The sequence below is a fragment of the Labrus mixtus genome, chromosome 1 (genome assembly GCF_963584025.1).
Source record: "Labrus mixtus chromosome 1, fLabMix1.1, whole genome shotgun sequence".
NCBI lineage: Eukaryota > Metazoa > Chordata > Actinopteri > Labriformes > Labridae > Labrus > Labrus mixtus.
Window position 1 is genome coordinate 16,899,381 of NC_083612.1, and position 19,766 is coordinate 16,919,146.

At 40.4% G+C, this 19,766-nt stretch overlaps 1 protein-coding gene across 3 annotated transcripts in view; it reads left to right on the top strand.

The window, feature by feature from the left end:
- LOC132972636 (protein diaphanous homolog 3-like) overlaps positions 1-19,465 on the top strand; it is a 167,446-nt gene extending 147,981 nt beyond the window's left edge. For all 3 annotated transcript variants that reach the window (XM_061035619.1, XM_061035634.1, XM_061035628.1), the window contains one exon: positions 18,004-19,465. In XM_061035619.1, coding sequence (XP_060891602.1) covers positions 18,004-18,374 — 371 coding nt within the window. In that variant the 3' untranslated portion in view covers positions 18,375-19,465. The remainder of the gene's footprint in view (positions 1-18,003) is intronic.
- Positions 19,466-19,766: the final 301 nt, after the last annotated feature.

A 19,766-nucleotide genomic window follows, 5' to 3' on the forward strand; every position in this document is an offset into this window, starting at 1 on the left:
TAAAAGTAAAGAATCATCCATCACACATTCACCAACCAATATTGTCCAAATGCCCCGGGGCACAAGCTTTGTATGTGTTTATGGCCTTAAGTGCAGTAGACAGGTGAAAATAAATCCCATTCTCCTTTTCTCCTTTCCTGGCTTTGCACTTTTTTCCTTCTCCTTTCCTCCCCAAGTCATTAGTTTCCATCATTCGTACGACCCTGCTTTCCCACTTGTCAATTTTATCCTCATTGTGTCCACCTGCTCTCTCCTTCTATACCCGACTATTTCATGTTTTCATTTACGTCTTCCTGTCATTTCTTTTTGATAGCCTGATGACAAGTGCTATATGCTAACACACACAGATTTCTAGTACACAGTTATAACTTAAGCAGGAGGAATCTGCACTCAATGGCTGAAACATTACATTTTTAACTTAGTGTTGTTAATTTAGACCCTAATAACAATATCATGACCTACAAATTACATATGCCCCTCAAAATTTAACTTAAATCGTATTTTTAATGTAATGGAACCTAATGGAACCTATTGTAGCCCTTAGGCCTACAATCGGTTCTTTTCTTCCTATCCATTTGCAGTCCAGAGACAGATTAAGACTTAATGTTCTGCTCCTGCTTCACAGTATATAAATGCCAAAGCCCTTGCCACTAAGGTGCTTTGTCCGTTTGCCACTGAAACATCTTCTACATGAGAAAAGGGGTGAGGGACGGACGAGGGAGGAGTGGTAACAAGGGAGATGTTGTCAGGATTTGTCACAGTCTGCCTGTATGAAATGTCACCAGTATTTTGAAATGGGAGCCACAGTGGAGGAGACATTAGCGTGATTTGTGTCTGCATATATGCCTGTCTGTGTCTTGGGGCAATGTGACTAATACTGCACACATGTACAGCTGTTTTCAAACAGGCCATCTAACCGGGTTATAATGAGATCCAGGTAGTTGGGTATAAAGGATTCATAAGCTAAAGTTGCATATCAGGCAATAGACGTCTTGCTCCTGTTGCTATGGTGAGTAAAATAATTGATGTACGGTACATACTTGGAAAAATTAATGCATCTTTACATTTACATGTGCAGTCAAGCTTCATTAGCCATTTCCCTTTTTGTGTTTTCTGAGAGGAGGAAAAATAACTTTTCTGTGGATCTTACTTTTTTGGCCTTTTTTCTTCTGCTCTGTTTCCTGTGTTTTATTTACAACCCTGACTGAACATGCTGTGTAGAAAACATGAGCTCTACAAAGATCACCTCTCTCTCTCTTTCTTCTCCTCCACCCACCTATGGCAATGAACCATTAGTAGTCACCATCCAGCACCACACAGCAGCCGGTTCCAGTGGGTGTCTGCGTTGATTGCATTGGTTCTGTTCCAGGTACACCTCGGCTGACTGTTTGTGTTAGAACCTTGGTGATTACAACCTGTTTAATTCAGAATTAGATATTTGCAGAAAATCCTTTAAATAGACAGAGATGCAGAAAGAGAGATGCTATTTGTGAAGCCTCCAATATCATATTCATGAAAGACTTGGTCTGGAAGGAAACACGGTATCAGTGCTTAATCTTTTCAGAATCCACACCTGTCATTTAGTCGTGATCAAAGTCATAAACACGCAGTGAAGTTCAGATATCACCAGCAAAGAAAGTCAGCCTTGGCGAATATTCAGTGTCACACTTACTCTATGTAAGCCTTTGAGTTATTTATCGGAATAGAAACTATTTATTTATTCTCTGTGTATGTAAGGTGTGTATGGTTCCCTTTGAGTGCCAGCAGCTGATTAGTTTGTTGTAAAAAATGCTGTTGCACACAGAAGGAAAAAAAGAAAGACACAGGAAATAACATACTATATATTAGTACTATGCCTCTGGTTTTGATTTCACATCTGTGCAGTGTTTAACTAGCATACTTTACTGCTATAGATGGGCATACGTTGCCTAAAAACACTTCTTTGGAATGATAGTGGTGTTTTTTTTCCACATGCAATTATTAGTGCAACGGATAGCCATGATTTTCACACAGCCAAACATTTGCTCTTTGGCAAACTAACTGTAAATTTGATATTTAGCAACTCAAAGAAATGCACTGTGTTTCACCATCAAATAAGTGTTAATAAAAGTAACATTAAAACATTATTTAATACTACAATTGAATTGTGTATCCCAATCCGGACCCAATCTTTTTACATTTTGTTTTTAAAGCAGTGCCCAGGGGAATGCATTTGCCCAGCAAATATATTTGCTTCTCAATTTAATTTGCTCATTGGCATGTCTAAAATGTAGACTTTCTGTTTGGCATTATTAATTCTATAATCATTTGCCAAATGATATCAAATCTAGCATTTCTCATCATCTTCCATCCACAGTTGCTGAACAAGATTATTGTTGCAGACTAGTGCTAAGTGTGTGGCTGTTGTAAACCCAGCTAATACCCCGGAGTCTTACCGGATATGTAAGCTGGTTTTCCTCCAGTTATCTTCCTTCTGGGTTTAGAGATGTCTGATTGTGTCCAGAATGAAGCAATTCCAATAACTATGTCAGCTTGGCCTCCTCGCCAAGTGGTTTGGCAGATATGAAATTAGTGCAAACAAAATGTGATTTGTGCATGCCCAGAGCTATAGAATAGCATCACTGAGCTGACTACTGTAATTGCAGTCATGGATGTATACCCAGACAGGTTTCAGGCCAACTGTTGCCTATGTTTACTTCTGACTTTTACAATTTCCTAGTTTACTTTCTGCACATGCTGCCCTCTTCATTATTTTAATCCTATTGTGCCTGTTCTTCTATGTACTGACCTTACATGAGAATGAGGCCAGGGCTGGGTATTGGCAATGACCTCATAACACAATAGGTCAGACAATACATGCATCATGTATTGATGTGTATCCCAGGTGTCAGTCTGACAGTGACATACTCAGTGGCGATTCTGTGTCTTTCTACTAAGTCATAATGAGACAGCTTCGTCTCATAGTAGCTGCCATTTAACTAACTTTCCAAAGCACACACACATCTGACTACATAGCCCTATTCTCGGCTCCCGTTTAATTCGCCTGTCTGATCAATGCGAGCAACAAACACCAGCACCAAAGCTTCCCTGATAGTTCTCAGAGAGAGGGTGTTACATGCTGTCATGGTGTGTTGTCTTCTGAGGTTATTTACTTGTTTGTTTCCCCCCTCCATTTCTACTTTGTTCCTGTTTGTCTTTTGTGTGTTCGCTGATTGGTGTTTTGATAATTACAAGTAGGATTGTGCCGCAGGCGCTCCTGTATGCTCAGATGTCTCACACTGAGCCATTGTTCTCTTCATTGGCTGATTAAAGAAAACAAACACACAGCTAGGTGTTATTTTGTACATCTGATTGCACTGAATAAATGGTACAACTGTGCTAGTTTCTGATACGGGATGTGTCTTTTGCGCTGACATTGATTCATTGAACATGTAGTTAAAGAGTATGTATTTTTTCTCGAATGCAACATTTCAACACAATTTGTTAATACAGCTACATGTGACACAGCATGATACAACCTTGTGGCGTCTCTAAGAATTGATTATTTAAAGCTGAAAGTTCATGAGAGGACTATCGATTTTGTCCCAATTTATTCTGGTTTTAAAACTTAAACATAAACATTCAAACTCTGTCTGTCCCAGGGCTGTGTTTGTCCAAAACCCCTGACAAAAGTGGCATGTTGGGCCGTAAAGAGCAAACTTTGTGTTTTTTTTCCTCCTCCACTTTTGAGCGAGGGGTGGTCAACATGATCTGAACTTTCACTAAGCTGACATACTGGCAGGTACAAGAGAGGGAAACAGACTTTAAGACATTATTAGCTGTTCATGAAAAAAAAAAAAAGATATGCCTGTCATATCAGGCTTTTCTGATACTGAAATGTCGACATTGATTCAGCTGCGATTCCCTCCCAGCTTTGCCCTGATTCAAGCAGCTTCAATCAATGCGGCTGTATCTTAGACATTAAGCCCAGCGCATTGATTCCAACTGGTGAATCGTGACACCCTCTGTGCGGGTATGTGTGTGTGTTAAGGCACACGTGTGTCTCCGCTTTGATTTCTTTCAAGGTTTTCATCCAAGGGAAAACTGTGAATGTGAATTTTAACCATGACCCTGTACAAAGAGGTAAATTACCCAGGCACCTCCTGTTCCACATCTGCTTCACATGTTTCTGTAGGTCAGGGCTAACAATGAGCACTGAACTAGTGAAGCAGTTCATTTGTGTGTAAGGCAAGGTACTTTGTCAGCAGGACTCTTCGTGATTGTCTAGTTGTTGGTGCAGTCATGTAGAGATGCATGCACATTTTTTATTCCCAGACTCTCTTTCTCATAGTCGATGCTTTCAATGTGTGACTCTTTTTACAGTATACCTCCGCCAGCCATTTCTGGTATTAACCCTTTCTATTGTCCACTGACTGTATGTAGAGGACATAGAACATATCTGAGGGGAACATGGATTGCTATGGGTCCCATGGGGGCTCTCAGAAGGAATGAGATGGATGACACACTTACAGTAAAGCCTTGCACTCTCCCTAAGGCCAGATCTGTTAAGAATGCTTTTGTACTAAACCATCAATACATGCACAGATATTACACACATCTACTATACCAGTGATGGGATTTTCGTACACACTTGGAAGTTGACTCATAATCATTTATTGCACACACACACACACACACACACACACACACACACACACACAGTGAGGTCACTGCTTCAGGTCCCACTCAGCCTGAAAGTTTTCCCTTGGGTGTTTGCTAACAACTGGCTACAAAATGGAGCTCCATGATTTCAATGTGTTTCCTCATCTGGAGAGGACTTCCACCTCTCTTTGGCCTTCTATTGATTTGAATCAATATGGTCCAATTTCATCAACACCCTTGTCCTTGGCCTACTAATGTCTGTTCTGTAGAGGACTCCGGGTTTGCATGATGAACTACAGCTCTCTTTGGGCAGATCCATACCTTTCGAGGTGATTGGGTTAATGTGTTCCCCTGAGCCGTGATGTGTACAACCTCCTATTCCGCGACATCATTTGTCTGCTGCATTGATTAGAGGTTCATTGAATTGAAAAGCCGTGGCCGGTCATCAGTTCTAAGTGCATGAGGAATATGGAATAAGGTGCACATTTGGCTGCACACTGTGGCGAATGACTGTGTCCTTTTACAAGTGTTTGGTTTCTGTAAGTGTATTATTATATGTTCTTCAGTGAGTTGCGTGGACCACTGATGCATGTATTTTTAATTGCCAGGCCTGTGTGAGAGGCAGAGGCCCCTGGACAGAGGCCGAGCTAAACTCAGCCATGCCGCCCTGTCACTTAATTTGTTTCCCCTCTGACTGCTTTCCGCACTCTCTCGCTGTCTTTCTGTTTCTCTCCATGCGTTAGTCTGAGTGGTGCATGCTGACCTTCACTGGGACACAGCCATGATTCTAATTGCATTGATAGGTCAGTGAGCTCCGATGGTTGCAGGAGAGCATAGCAATATTACCCCAAAGCTCTGCGGTGGAGCTATGAGAATTTTGCTTTCTTTCCTCTGATGACTCAGAGTGGAACTGATGAAAAGAAGGAGACAGACCAACATATTGCTATTTCAGGCTATTCTTTTGAGCAACATGATGCTGCAGCAGTACAAAACTTTGTTATATTCAGGCACTGACCGTGCAACTTGCAGCTCTTTGGACGTACAATACATAGTTGGGAAAAAAAATCATGCAGCATCTACAACATGACCCATAAGTTTCTTATTTGCTGTTTTTAAGTCTGAATTTGGGTTCTCCGCTTTCAGCTGTCGTCTCTAATTAGTGAAGCCAGAGAAACTAATTTGTCCTTATTTAACTACTTCACTTTGTTTCTCAGGAAAGCCACAAAAAATGTTTGTGGAAGAGTTTACTTTGAAGCAGCTGCAGGAAGTGTTAGGTTTGCTTAAACAGTGTGTCAACATGGAGCACATGCTAGCCTCTGCATGCACACGCTTTCTGTGGTTCTGTTACTCTTTGTTCCCTTGCAGTTTTTCCCCTGATATTTAATGCCTGAAGAAGGGCTTTCATTTATTTGTCTTAAAAAAAATAGTTTTTTTGATGATATAAACTGCATCTTACACTTACCCCCCTGAGCAGCGAAGCACCATATGTTAAAATCCGCCAATTATATGTCGATTGTATTTATATATTTAACAACAATATCACCCAGTCTTGCACCAGCTTGGCTTGATCTTTCCTGTCTCTTAATTTTAATTCTGATACGGGTTGATTTGATCTCATTTCTTCCTGCCAACTGGTGGGTGGGTGTCTGCACACGCCTCCTGCCCCACGGGCTTCTGCATGTGTGTGTCATGTTTATTCATCAAAGATTATATCTGAAATCAAGTGGAAGCGTAAAATTAGCATATTGTAAAAATCAGTGAGTAGAGAAATATAAATCGCTTTTTTTTGTGTTCTGTGTCAGTAGACATGCCTTCAGTGCTCATACATGTTGTCATGTTAACCTACATTTTGGATTGATTTAATATTGGATTCAGTCACTGTGTAATACATTACCATTATGTTGAAATGGAGCTGAACTCTTGACAGCATTTAACCTAAGATTCAACTTTCATTTTCTTTTGGGATATAATTTATTTTCAATCAGTAGTTGTGCCTTATCTTTTGTAGATTTCTGATGGAATATTGAATAAGTAACTGAGTGGTCTACCGTTAGTGCTGTGAAACATTTTGGAGGATGTTTTTTTTATGAATGAACCTCTTGTCACTCATTAGGTAAGTGTCTCTATTATAATAATTAATTTGAGTCATACATGGTAATGGTTACAAAACAAGCTTTTATGAATTGTTGAATAACAGACACAATCTGACAAGCAGTTTTCTAAGTAGGAGTTTTACAGATTCTAACTGCAATGTAAAAATAGGTCCTGACTCACATACCCCCCCCCCCCCCCCCCCCCCCGGTCTGACTGCTGTCGTTACACAACAAAGAGCAATCTAAATGTATATACTGTATATTTAGGATATAGGAAATCTCACAAGGTCCTTGACTTGATGAAAGTTGACACTAGTCTTTTGAAATTCAGATAGAGTTATAACAGGGGAAACTGCAGCTAACCGACGATTCTTTTCTTAATTAATCTACTAAAATATGATAAAGAAAATGAAAAAATGCTCCAGAGCTCAATATGAAATCTCCTTATGTGCTTTTTTTCATCCAAACAGGAGTCCAAAACCCTAAGACTTTTCATTCTAACATAAATGACAAAGAAAAGGAACAATTAGCTGACAATTAATTGACAACTTTGCTTCGAAAATTACTGAAAACATTCATTGATTATAAAGACAACTGGCCTTACATTTATCTTCAACAAATAGTTTAATTGTTGCAGTTTAAGAATTCAGACCCAAAGCTGTCAAATGTTTTACTTAATTCACTGTGAGTAAAATCAATGTTATTGATATAATGTGTAAGAAATAATTATCCCGATAAGTAAGTGCAGTAATGTCATTATCATTCCGTACCCTGTAGGTTATGTCGGCATATGGAAGTACAACTCTTACTGCTCACACATACATCTCTTGCACTGTCCATTTCTTAAATAATGATTAGTTGGATTTATTTATTTTCTTTTCCTTTACTTGAGTCTGGACCAATTTGGTCTGTTCCACACTGAGCTGTCAGAGGGAGGCTGCAATCCAGCCTGTCTCTGCTAATTTTGCCGCATCTTGTCAAGTCTCATGTTTTTCGTTTGCTCTTAGTCTGAAATAAGAAACCGGGCCCATTACACTGTAGGAAGGAAATCGAGAACAATGCCTTCTTTCTGGTGGTCCGTGTGATTCCCTAGAAGAGATGGACAGCTCCAGGCTGAGAGTTACAGTACAAATAAACGAATGAAAAAAAAAAGTAAGCTCCAGACAGTGAGGGAGACAAGAAGAGGCAAATGAGATAAAGGAGGCAGGAAAAGTGTGCAGTTCTCTGAAAGAGAGAGAGCAAAACCTGTGTTGATGGAGACAGGCTGGTTACCAGATGGGTTTTGTCAGGGAGAGAGGGGAACAGAGAGAGGGAAATGGTTAAGAGATGGAGGCTGATGTGGCTGTCTGTAATGCGATATGGCAGATGCAATTTTATTTTTAGGACACAAGGCCCCAGAACGATAGGTTTTATAGGGTTTTGAGTGGGTTGATCTTTTTAAATATTCAACTTCAATGAAATATGGAGCATGACTTGGGGCTGTTTGGAATTCATAAGACTGTTTGGCAGGACTGGCCCTGCATATTGAGAGCTGTCAAGAGTCGGCCTGAGTGTTAAACACAAGCCCTCAGCTGACAGCAGAAACAATGACAAAAGGAAACACCTCAGAGGGGACTACAAAAGATGGAAGTCTTCCATTGGAGTTTTAAATATTTCATCACCTTTTGATGCCATGACAGTGGGTTATGCAATCTCGTCTTGCATTCTGGGTGTGAAATGATTAACCTCAGTGCAATGGCGAGGCAAAAATGACCACTTAAGTACATTTCAAGCACTGTAGCTGTGGTTTGAGTTTTATCTACTTACCAAGGGATTCTACTTTCATATGTCCTTTCTGAAATAGAAACATGTTCTTTTCGACTAAATACTGTTCTTCCAACAAAAGAGGCCATCACTGTATATTTGAATGTTGTTGAATGTTGTCTTAAATCTCATTCGTACAAAAACTTATACCTAACCTTTTAAAACATTTAGATCCTCGCCATCAGAGAGTAAGTATGCTGGGGGGGAAAAAAGTAACAATAAACTCTAGCTTTTGGCACTTGAAAGATGACTTACAGAGGGCAAAGTTACAGTTGTTAACAAATTACATTTAGGGTAATTCTTCTCCCTACCGGTGCAAACTTTAATATACAACAAGGAATTATATTTAAGATGTTTGTTCTTTATTCTTCCTTGACACCCTGATGACAATGTCAATACATGAGTAATGCCTACATTTTATTCTTATGAATATGAAACTTTGATCTCAGGGCTGTTTTTTTTTTTTTTTGTTTGTTTGTTTTCAGAAATGACTTGCAATCAAGTACAATGTCTTTTTAATTACAGAGGCATTTATCACAGTGCTGAAAATGTCTCCTGGATACAGATGTCTTATTCAGGTTATCAGCTATGTTCTCCGTAATCCACTGCAGTGTGCGTGCGTGCGTGCGTGCGTGCGTGCGTACGTGCGTGTGTGCGTGTGTGCGTGCGTGCGTGCTCTTCATCCATCATATAAACCTCCCTTCACTCATCCAGTTCATTAATCCATGTTAGCGACCGATTGGAGACTAACAGAGAAATGTGTGCCTGTGTCTGTTTGTCTGTCTGCAGACGTGAGTGCGTTCGAGCTCTGTGTCTGAAGGCGTGTGAAGGATCAATATTTTACTCTCACAGTGTGACAGGTGTACACTGCTGGAGAAAGAAGCTGATAGAAACCCTTAGTTAGTGTGGAGCCACTGAGGGGGAATACATATGCATTAGACTCTGACTGCTGGGGATATTTACCAGCAGTAACCACACAAACAACAACAGGTAGCAGAGCCTGAAACCAAGACATGTTTAATTCATGCCAGAGACTGCAGAGTACACTGACTGTACACCTGTAGAAGCAAAATAGCCCATGCTTATTAGACTGTGTGTGTGTGTGTGTGTGTGTGTGTGTGTGTGTGTGTGTTTGCTTCTACCCAGTGATGTGTGTCTGTTAGGCTGTCTCCCTGTGTTTGTGTCTGATGTCTGCTTTTATTAGAGTTTGTTTGTAGGAGACGCAGAGAAAAGAAGAGAGAGACCCCAGGAAGTGTTGCTGTCCCTGTATGAGGAAACATTCTCAGTCCATTACCCTGCATGTAGATATAATTAGAGTAAAGCAGGAGTAAGAGCCCGGGCTGCTACAACCATCTGCCAGGTGTATCTTCTCTTTGTAATACAGGCAGACAGATTTGCTTAGAGTCTAAAGTATCAGACCTCTTTTTTCTTTTTTTCTTATTGCATCTTTTACCACATTTATTAAAGATTGCATATTTGTTAAATCATTGACCGTGGCCTCGAGGACAGCGGCTTTTTAAACAGAAGAATGCATTTGAACAAGTTGCAGAGATATCAAACTAGCATCGGATGGATAATTTACAACACTAAACATCATGTTGCTTTTTTCCTCTTTAGAGTTATGTGACCACAAGGCAAGTCATTATTTCAGGAAAAAAATGATTTTCAGCTGATAAAACACATTTATTTTACTTTCAAATCAGAATGCAGCTTTTTACATCTGGTTTCTGTATACAGCCATTATGTTGCTCCCTGAAAAAGGGTAATATGAATTAAAGCGGTTGTGGCTCAGTTGGTAGAGTCGGTCGTCTCTCAATCCCCAGCTCCTGCATCCACATGTCCGATGTGCCCTTGGGCAAGACACTTAACAATTGATATTTAGAAATTATTATTTTATTTTTTTTGATAAATGATCTATCACATTTACACGCTGATAGTTTACTATGACATTGGCTGCATGTCTGCAACATTCAAACTCTCAATTATGCTCAATTTAGTATCTTTATTTAGTTTATTGAATCTGGGCTGTCACCTCCTCAAAAGGCTGCTGTAATGAAGTTGTCATGACAACAATGCTTTATAACGGGAGGGTCTGGGTAAACATCATATTGCCAGCATGACAGATGAGAGGAGGACTAATGAGGTCCATAAAAACTGAAGCTTTGTATTGTTTATTTTAATTGTGTTCTCAGTAGAGCTTCCTGTGCGCTGTGAGACAGCGGTGTGTAGCAGTACTTGTGGCAGGCAACCAGGCTCACTTCTGAGGCATTGTTAGACGCACCAAGGCGTGCTAACGCAATGTCACGCTTGGCTGCTGCTCACAGTGACTGGGGTTCACACTGAGGGGCAGAAGACTTGAGGGACATCCAGCTCAGTCCTTTCATATCCTCCACATCGCCCTTTTTGGTTTTAAGTAGCAAACCGCCCCAACAACCCCCGACCTACTCTCTGCTCACTCTGTCACCCACACTTGATTTTAATTTGACGCAATCATGTCTGCTTAAGCATCTCAGGTGAAATGTGTTGACATGTCTTTATGCCTGTGTCTCCTGTGGACACATTTGTGCTTTGACGATTGCCATGTTGAGTTAAAGAATATTTATGAGGATGTTTACTGTGGATTTGTTTGTCAATGAGTCATACAGTGTGACCTATAAATGTCAAGGTAGTGCCCCCATTCTCTCTTTTCAACCAGTCTGGTTTCCATTCAGGCAACACAGACTGTGTTCATAGATTACCTCTGTGGATGTGTTTTCTACCTTTGTGCTGGCTTTATTTAAGTCATCGACCTAACACCTGAAATAACAGATGCTTTTTTGAAAATCTCCCAAAAAAAAAAAAAAAAATCCTACAGTCTTCTTAAAAGCATATTTTGCTGATAATTTGCTTTTACATTTGTTCAGCATCCAAGTGATGATTATGAGGAGCCAACACTGTTGGACTCTTCATCACTGTCACTAAATCAAAATATGTGCAAAATCCAAAGACGTTAAGAAAAAACTGCAGATCTTCTCAATCCTCTTACACACTGGGCCAACAAATTGTTGGTTTTCTTATTTTGGGAAATTAATGTTCCAAATAGCTTATAGTTTTTTGCTTCAAAAGCAGCTGTTATCCTAACCAAACATTCCAACACCTTTTTTAGCCACAAATGTTGTGGCAGAAAAGGATACATGAAATAGGTGAGAGAAAAAAAGATCCAAACACAGTCATAAATACACAGGGCCACTAAAAACCCTCTACATGATGCTGCTTTTCCACTAATACTGTGATGCATTCTTCCGCTGTTCAACAAAGACGTTTGGATATGAGAGAAGAGAGACAGAAGAGGAGGGCGACAAATCACAGCCCAACAATGGAAAACACTTTGATATGCATTAGAGCAGGACAGGCCTCAGTTACCTATAACAGTGCTGGTTTTCACATTACCCACAGCGATTGTTATGGTGCTCTGTCAACAATCCATCCCCATAGTACCTCCTCTTCTCTGCCTCCTTATCCCTCTCTTTTTGTGCTCTGTTTTAGTCTGCTGCAAATCACAATCATTGCCTCCTATTCATGCCACAGTCTTGAGGTTGTTTATTTTGCCCATCTTGTCATCTTCTCCCTAAACGTCCACTTTCTTCCACCCTTCCACTCTCCTTTCATTGCTTGTTGCCGCTTCTCCTTTCTTTGTCCTTTCTGCTGTTTTTTTTCTCTCTGTGACCACAATGTACAAGCAAGGGGACAAACCTTCAATGACTGGTGTGTTGCCAAGTAATGATCTTTAATTACAGCCGGCCTAATGCACAGAGGCAAGCTAACAAGCTGTCTGCTGTTACCTTTTACAAGACCCGCTTGGGGACTTTTGGGACATCACACACATTTATGACACCATACATTTTCAACTCTTAAATATAGCATCACTCTGCTGGCCTCTTCGATGTCCTCTGGATGTACAAACACAAGCACATTAAAACCGTTTTCCACAGCAGAGAACACACAGTCTCCAGCTCACACGGACCGAATGATGAGGTAGTTTTACATCAGCTGTCTGGCCTCAGTGGTCATGCACAGCTGTGTATTAGAGGACAGGATGTTCTGAGAGCTGTTTGTGATTTCTTCTTGTACCCTCCAAAACCTCTACTTGGACTGCTGTTGTTGTCTTTTCCCCATTTTACTGCTTTTCAATCAGCTGTTCTATTCAAGAGTAAATAAATGGCAGGAAAGCCTTCTAGAGTCGTCACAGTTCTAGATAAATATAGTCATCATAAATTTGAATCTGTTATATTAACAAAACTACTGTTCTGCTGATCAATGACTGCTTTATCAGACGCATGCTGTACTTACTGTAAATAAGAAATGAAATATAATTGGTAATATAAACTTAAATCAAGGTACTCGCGAGGTCCTTAAATCTTAAAAGGTCAGAAGAAATCTTACATTTATCTTGCAGAATCATGGGGTTATCCTGGTAAACACAGGGTCGACCAGACTTTCAAATTTAGTCTTCAGCATTGAGTGACATTCTTCAATCAATCAATCATTATTTGTATAGTGCCAATTCATTATAAGTGTTATCTAGAGGTGCTTTACAAAAGAGCAGGTAAAAGATTCACACTCATTGTTAAGAAATAAAATGGATAGGGGGAGATGGGATAATATGCAGGAAGGTTTTCTCCTTTGTATTCCTCGTGTTGTCCACACTTCCTTGCCACTGAGGTGGAGGTCTGAGCAGGCCGAGCATGACTGAGGACGTTGGTGGTTGTGGGCACGACATCAATCCCCACAATCACGACGATTCTTGGTGGTTAAAAGATGTGAGCTATGTCCTCAGTGTCCCCATGCCACTATTTCCTGTCATTTTATTGCCCAAAGCTTTCAACTGAATGAATACTCAAGTACTGATCAGGAATGAAAGTCATCATTAATTTGCATTTCTAGTTGAAATCACTGCACTTAGCACAACATTTCTTTTCTAACCATGTTTTGGACCTGACCCGTGTGCTTCAAACTGGCCCCCAGATGTTCCACTTGTTGATGCAAAAACAGGGCAAATAGTTATCATTAAACAGAACATGCGGCAAACTGCCAATCTAGCCAGCTGTGTTGTGATTTTTGGCGTGTGTGTTTGATCTCGCTAACTTCAACTTGTTGTGTCAGTCACTCCGCAGAGAGAGAGAAGTCACTTCAATGTCTGCATTTTTGTGAGGCTGCACGACTGCTCTCTTCTTAAAGTGATCAAATACTACAAACTTCATAAGAGCGAGGGAGTAGGGGGAGGCAGTGAGAGATGAGAGGAAAGGCTCATCTGCATCTGTATTTGAAGTGGCAAATGCAAATGGACCAAATGATCTGACAAGAGGAAAATGTGAATTCCTCTCTGCAGCTATTTGCTGATAGAAAAAAATAAACTCTCCGTTTCTTCAATTGGAATGGGCCTTTTGGATTTTCAACAAAATGTCAGTCTATCAGATGTTTAATAAGCCACCATGGGTCCATCATGAAATTCTTGATATTTTCAGAAGTGTTCAGAGCAGCGATTAGTCTGTTTTGGTTTAGATTTGACTTGTTTTATGCTGCAACAGAACAGTCTAAAGCCACATCTTTTCAGCACGAGAGCCAGAAACAGGCAAAACAAGCGCAGTCAGCCAGCTCTTTTATCATTATTTTCAAACTGTTTCTCTTTCCCATTCTCTCTTCCAACAAAGCAAAGGACAGAGGCAGACTGAGGTCTGTGATGGACTAGTTGTTTAGCAAGATCGCATTGTGTTCATGTTTTAAAGGCACTGGAAAATACCATCCTCCAAGCTTTCTCATGTGCGGGTTGTTGTCCAATCTCTTAACAGCTCTTCATGTATACGGGTTCGTTGTCACCACAATGGTGGCAGGCAGTGTAGATTTAACAGTCATGCAAAGATAGAGACAGGCAAACACTGCAGCAGTCCAGACTTCATTTTCTGTCTCTTTGCTGAGGCTCCCTGTCTCAGTCTGTCTGCCTCCTAACTTCTCAAAAACTTCAAGAAAGCCGAAGGAGCAGGGAGAGAGATGAGTAGAAGCTCATCTGCATCAGCCAAAAGCGGCAAGTAGAAATAGAGAAAGTGATCTAACATGGTGAGATGTTTGATCATGTACTGCTCTTTGCAGATGGAACCTCTTACCCCCTTTTACCTGGAAAGTTTCACTTTCAACTGCTATCAAATCGAGGTGTAAAGATGAAATGCAACATATCTGAAAATCAATACGAGAGCAAGACGTTGCTACACTGATTCACAGATCCAAACAAAATCTGTACAGCGATGTGTTCCTTCCATCTATGGTGAAAAAAAAAGGTTGAATATAGTTTGCTATCCTGCTAGGAATCTTAAGAGAAGATTGTTGCTTGCAAAATATGAAACAAAAAAAAAGAACAACCCAGTGCTTAGGAACATTTTCTGCATGAGCAGTCAACCCAAGGCAAGCTAAATAGAAAGCTAGCAATACTTGCACACTGTATTTGCCCCCAACTCTTCCCGGGCAAAAGCAATAACTGAAGCAATCATCTATTTTGTTTACAAGGACATGCTACCATTTAGTGTTGTTCTAAAGACAACATTTAAATGGATGACAATGACCTCAACAACAAGTTTTAAAACAATTACCTCCTTTTTGGGGACCATCCTCCACCCCCACCCCCACCCTCCAATACCCCCCTTTTTGTCACTGCTTGTTGTTAAAGGAGAACACTGGAGTTTGGACTAGAAAAAAAGTTTTTTTGCTGCGTAGGAAGAGAAATGGAATCTAATATGTGATGTCACAAAGGTCTGTTGTGGGATGTTGGATGAGAATGAAGTGGATTTACCTGACCTCTGGAACTCTCCGTCTCTGTTCAGGCTAGCTGTTTCATTGGATGCTGGCTGCATGAAACTCCTGTCTGAGGTTGAGTTGAAAGGTTGGTAATTTAGGCAACAGATTTTCACCATTAATTATTTCTTAGATTTTTTTTTTTTTTTTTTTAACAAAAGAAGTATTTCTGTGGTTCTGCTGTATAGTTTTCTCTTTTTTTCCCATCTAATTCTTGATCCTGTCCATCATGAGTTAGTCAAAGCTTAATTAGTTAAGTACTCTAAACATTCAAAGATGTGAGAGTTGCTATAAAAGCTTTGGTGCTTAGTACTTGAAATGAAGATCTTTGTATATACTTTTGATTAACCCTATAAATCATATACACTTGAAGCCTGGGTTAGGCAAATAGAATATATTTATGATTTTTACATCAGGTTTTGAAAATATATTTCCGGAAGGGAAAAAAAGCGTGTGTAAGAAAAGACAACGATTTTGTCCTCAAATTCCACTTGACTTGTTCTCCTTTAACCAGTGTCAGTTGTTGGGTAAAGGAGGCCAACCTGTGAGAAGAGACGTGTTTTACATCTCTCAGATGTGTTTTACAGCTCAGATGAAGGCGCGCTTTGAGAATCTAGCGAGGCTTCAAAGGAAGGGGCAGCTAGGTGTCACAGGCAGGCAGAGTGAGGAGAAACTGAACTTGCCAGCACTTTGATCATGTTCACCACTAAAGGCCAGGGCCTATTAGTGAGAAAAGAAATGCACTTTTGGATAAGAGGACCTATTGAAGTGTGTGTGTGTGTGTGTGTGTGTGTGTGTGTGTGTGTGTGTGTGTGTGTGTGTGTGTGTGTGTGTGTGTGTGTGTGTGTGTGTGTGTGTGTGTGTGTGTGTGTGTGTGTGTGTGTGTGTGTGTGTGTGTTTATTTATCAAATCAGTACTTTGTATTTCTTTTTCATACATAATAATTTCAGATTCATGTGGAGCAGAAAATGGTTTAAAGATAATTCATGCTAATAAATGCCAAATTCAACGACACGCATGTATGAACTTAGTCCAGAACTGATGTTTGATATTAGCAGCTTGCCATGTTCTTTTCTCTCAAAGAAGACCGATACGGCATCTTTTTTTTAAATTTCAACCAAAGTGTAAACAAGGTATTAAAATGCAAATTGCTGATCCCAGGATTGATAATTTTTCGAACGTTTGCTCTGAATCTGTGAAAGCTTTATTTAGGGGGGATATGTGTATTTGCAGTCTATTTTAGAAAAAAGAAACATACATGGAGGCAGGGGGTGGGGGGGGGGCATAGATGACAGGTTTTTAGAGAGCGGAAAGAGAAACAGGACAGGATGGGGGAGTGTGGTGCAAGAGGACTGACAGCGGGGAATAATTGTCGTGTTTTACAATTGAGACTGCAACAACAGGAAGAGAGAGCGATAATGAGAGGAGACTTAGATATTCAGCTGTGGTAAATGTTCAGTCACAGCAGCAGGGCGACACACTCCCCCACTCTTCTTCTTGTTTGCCTAACCACTTTTGGTGTCGATGTGGATCTGAGTGTGTGTGATCGTTGGCTTTCTTTGCTTAATTTTTCAGTCAGTTCCTCCTCGGCTGCTCTCTTTCCTCCCTTTATCCTTATTTATTTGTCAGAGGTTGTGTTCAGGGACGTTCCTTGTCATTCGTCAGGGCGGCCCATAAAACACACTGTCATGACTGACTGGCCACGCTCCAAACTCATTACCGATTGGCTGACAGAGCGGGTCGCTCTGTTCTGCTCTGCTGTGTTTGACTCCTGTTTGCCAGACATTTAATGCTCAGGAAACTTTAAATGCGCTGGTGTCTTTTCCTCGTGCCACTCCTCTCAGCCTCACACTCAAGGTCACATGAATATGGATTTCCCCCTCTCCTTCCATACCGATGATGAAGTCTGAGATGTACTCAGAGGGATTATAATTCAGAACGCAGGTCTGATCTGGGCCGTGGCTCTGTTCCACTGTCTGTCTGGGTGTGCGTTTAAAGTTGGAAACCAGAGGGGAGGGCGGGAGGCTGAGAAGAAGGGGGAGGGCTGAGAGGAATAAGAAAGATGAACAGGGACTTCTGCAGGAGCAGAAAGCTGAGATGAAGAGCGGAGGAAGGAGAATGGATGATAATGGTGGAATCAGGGGAGGTGGGTGGGAGGTTGTCATGTAAGAGAAAAGGGAAAGAGACTGGGAGATTGGAAAAGGGCGACATACAACGTTATTGAGTTTCTGCTGCAGTTGATCAGCCATATCCATTTCATCATATCGAGCTTGCTGCACGCCACAGTCTGCTGCAGAAAATCTGTCCTCATCAGAGTTTGTATACAGTGTGTGTGTTTGTGTGTGTGTTCATCCAGACCCAGCGTGTGAGGTGAGTTCATGTATATACAGCATATACCTGCATGTGCATACTCGTACTAAAGCGTGTGGGTTTGCTGCAGAATGACTGACACTACATTTTTCAATTCACTTGCTTTGCTTTTTTTTAACCTCTCTGCTTCTCTCTTTCTTGCTTGTAATTCAATCTGTAGTCTCATTAACCCCTTGCTTCGACTCATTAACGAGTCAGTCGGCCAGTCCCTCTACTACTCCCTCGCTCTCACGGTTGTTCTCACTGCTTTTTTTCCTCTGTTTTTCACTCACAGAAAACAACAAGGCACCTCTACAAAGGTCTCGCTCTCGGCAGAATATTAATGCAGGCTCAGCGGCGGTGAAAGCTCACACTTCCAAGGAGGCCCATAGCGAGTCTGAAGGCCATCCCTCTGCAGCCCGGGACAGGGCTGCTGCAGGAACGGAGTCCGGCCGCAGGTACAGAAACAACGCTGCTAACAGCTGCTGGATGGACAGAGAGAGAGTGGTGCAAAGAGAGATGATTAGACCGACTGAGAAAGAGGTGGAGGTTGAACCTGAGTCTCTGGCCTTTCAGCCAGCCTCCACCAACGCTGCCATAAGCAGCTTTAGCACCAACGGAGAGTCAGATGTAGAGGCTCTCCTGGCCAAACTCAGGGCTTTGTGAGGTTAATTTTTTTGCATTAACTCTGAGAAGACAAGGATTGTATCAACACAACTCTTTAACCTTAACGATTTTCCTTTGACAATGAAAAAGTTAGTTAATTAAAAAACATTTGTTACACATTAATAGCAGAAAGGAGACATACAAAAAACATAAAAGAAAGAAAAAGAATAAATGTATTTGATATATTTAGAGCATCATCAGGCAGGTACAGAACAGAAAGCTGGTCACATTCATGAAGTGTTATTCCATGAAAGAGACTGATTTACAGAAGTTCAAAGGAAACTCTTGTGTTAGGTAGAGACTCTACTTAATACATTTTGCTTTATTTTTGATAATCCTGTAAAGTATACTCCAAAAAAAAGTCTGTCATTTATACTTTCCTGACAAAGGCAATATAATAATCAACAATGCCAAGCACTTTCTTTGTAATCCTGAAATATGCAATATTAAAAAAAGTGATTTGATTGTTTCCTCTTAATTTTGCTGTCCAAAATTCCTGTAGCATTTCAAAGCTATCATTTTGACCTAGCTTTGTTTTAGTTTTTAATTACACTTTTTTTTTCATATGCATGTCATGAATCATATTCTATTAATCTTATATTTTGGTATTTAATTATTTTCTTTTTTCTCTCAAGTCTTTTCATTCCTTATGAGCTGTGTTTTAGATTCAAAGCATCAGTTTGATTGTATGGATTATCTTTACAACTCTATAAAGCTACACATATCTTAATATAAAGGATCAATATTATTGTACTGTCACAGCTCATCAAAGTTACTGGATGTCAATCGACATGTTGTTTTTGTTTGAGCTGGGCTGTTTTATGTCTATATCATTGTTAGCTAGAATATTAGATAAGACGCAGTGAGGTTTACATAAAGGGACCGGTGTCACCGACGGTTCACGTCCACAATATGACACCTAAACAAAACGTTCATCCAAAATCTACCAGACTGTCTCTCTGTATTTTTCCTTTCCTTTTATTCCCTCTGAATGGACTTACTGTACATCTTAAGCATGTTTGTAATTTCTTTGTTTCTATGGCTCACTTTTATAGACCGGTTTATAATAAAATAAAGCCAAAAAAAAATGTTTTGTTGTCTTGTGCATTGATCTTGTTTCAGGAATGACAGAAATGAATACTTGTGAGTAATTTTGTATCTGTTTGTGGGTTTATTTTTGTGGTATTTTGTTGTCTTTCTTGTTGTGGTTGTCGTACCTTTTCTAATTACCCAGTTAGAGAGAATGTTCACAGATCACATCCTCGCTAATGCTAAGTGAAGAAATGTTAATTATTGAAGAAGCGTCAAATCAAATTCCAACATGTCCTTGTGTCTAATATAAACAGCATTTTTACACTGAGTACCAGCCATAGACATACCAGACACACACCA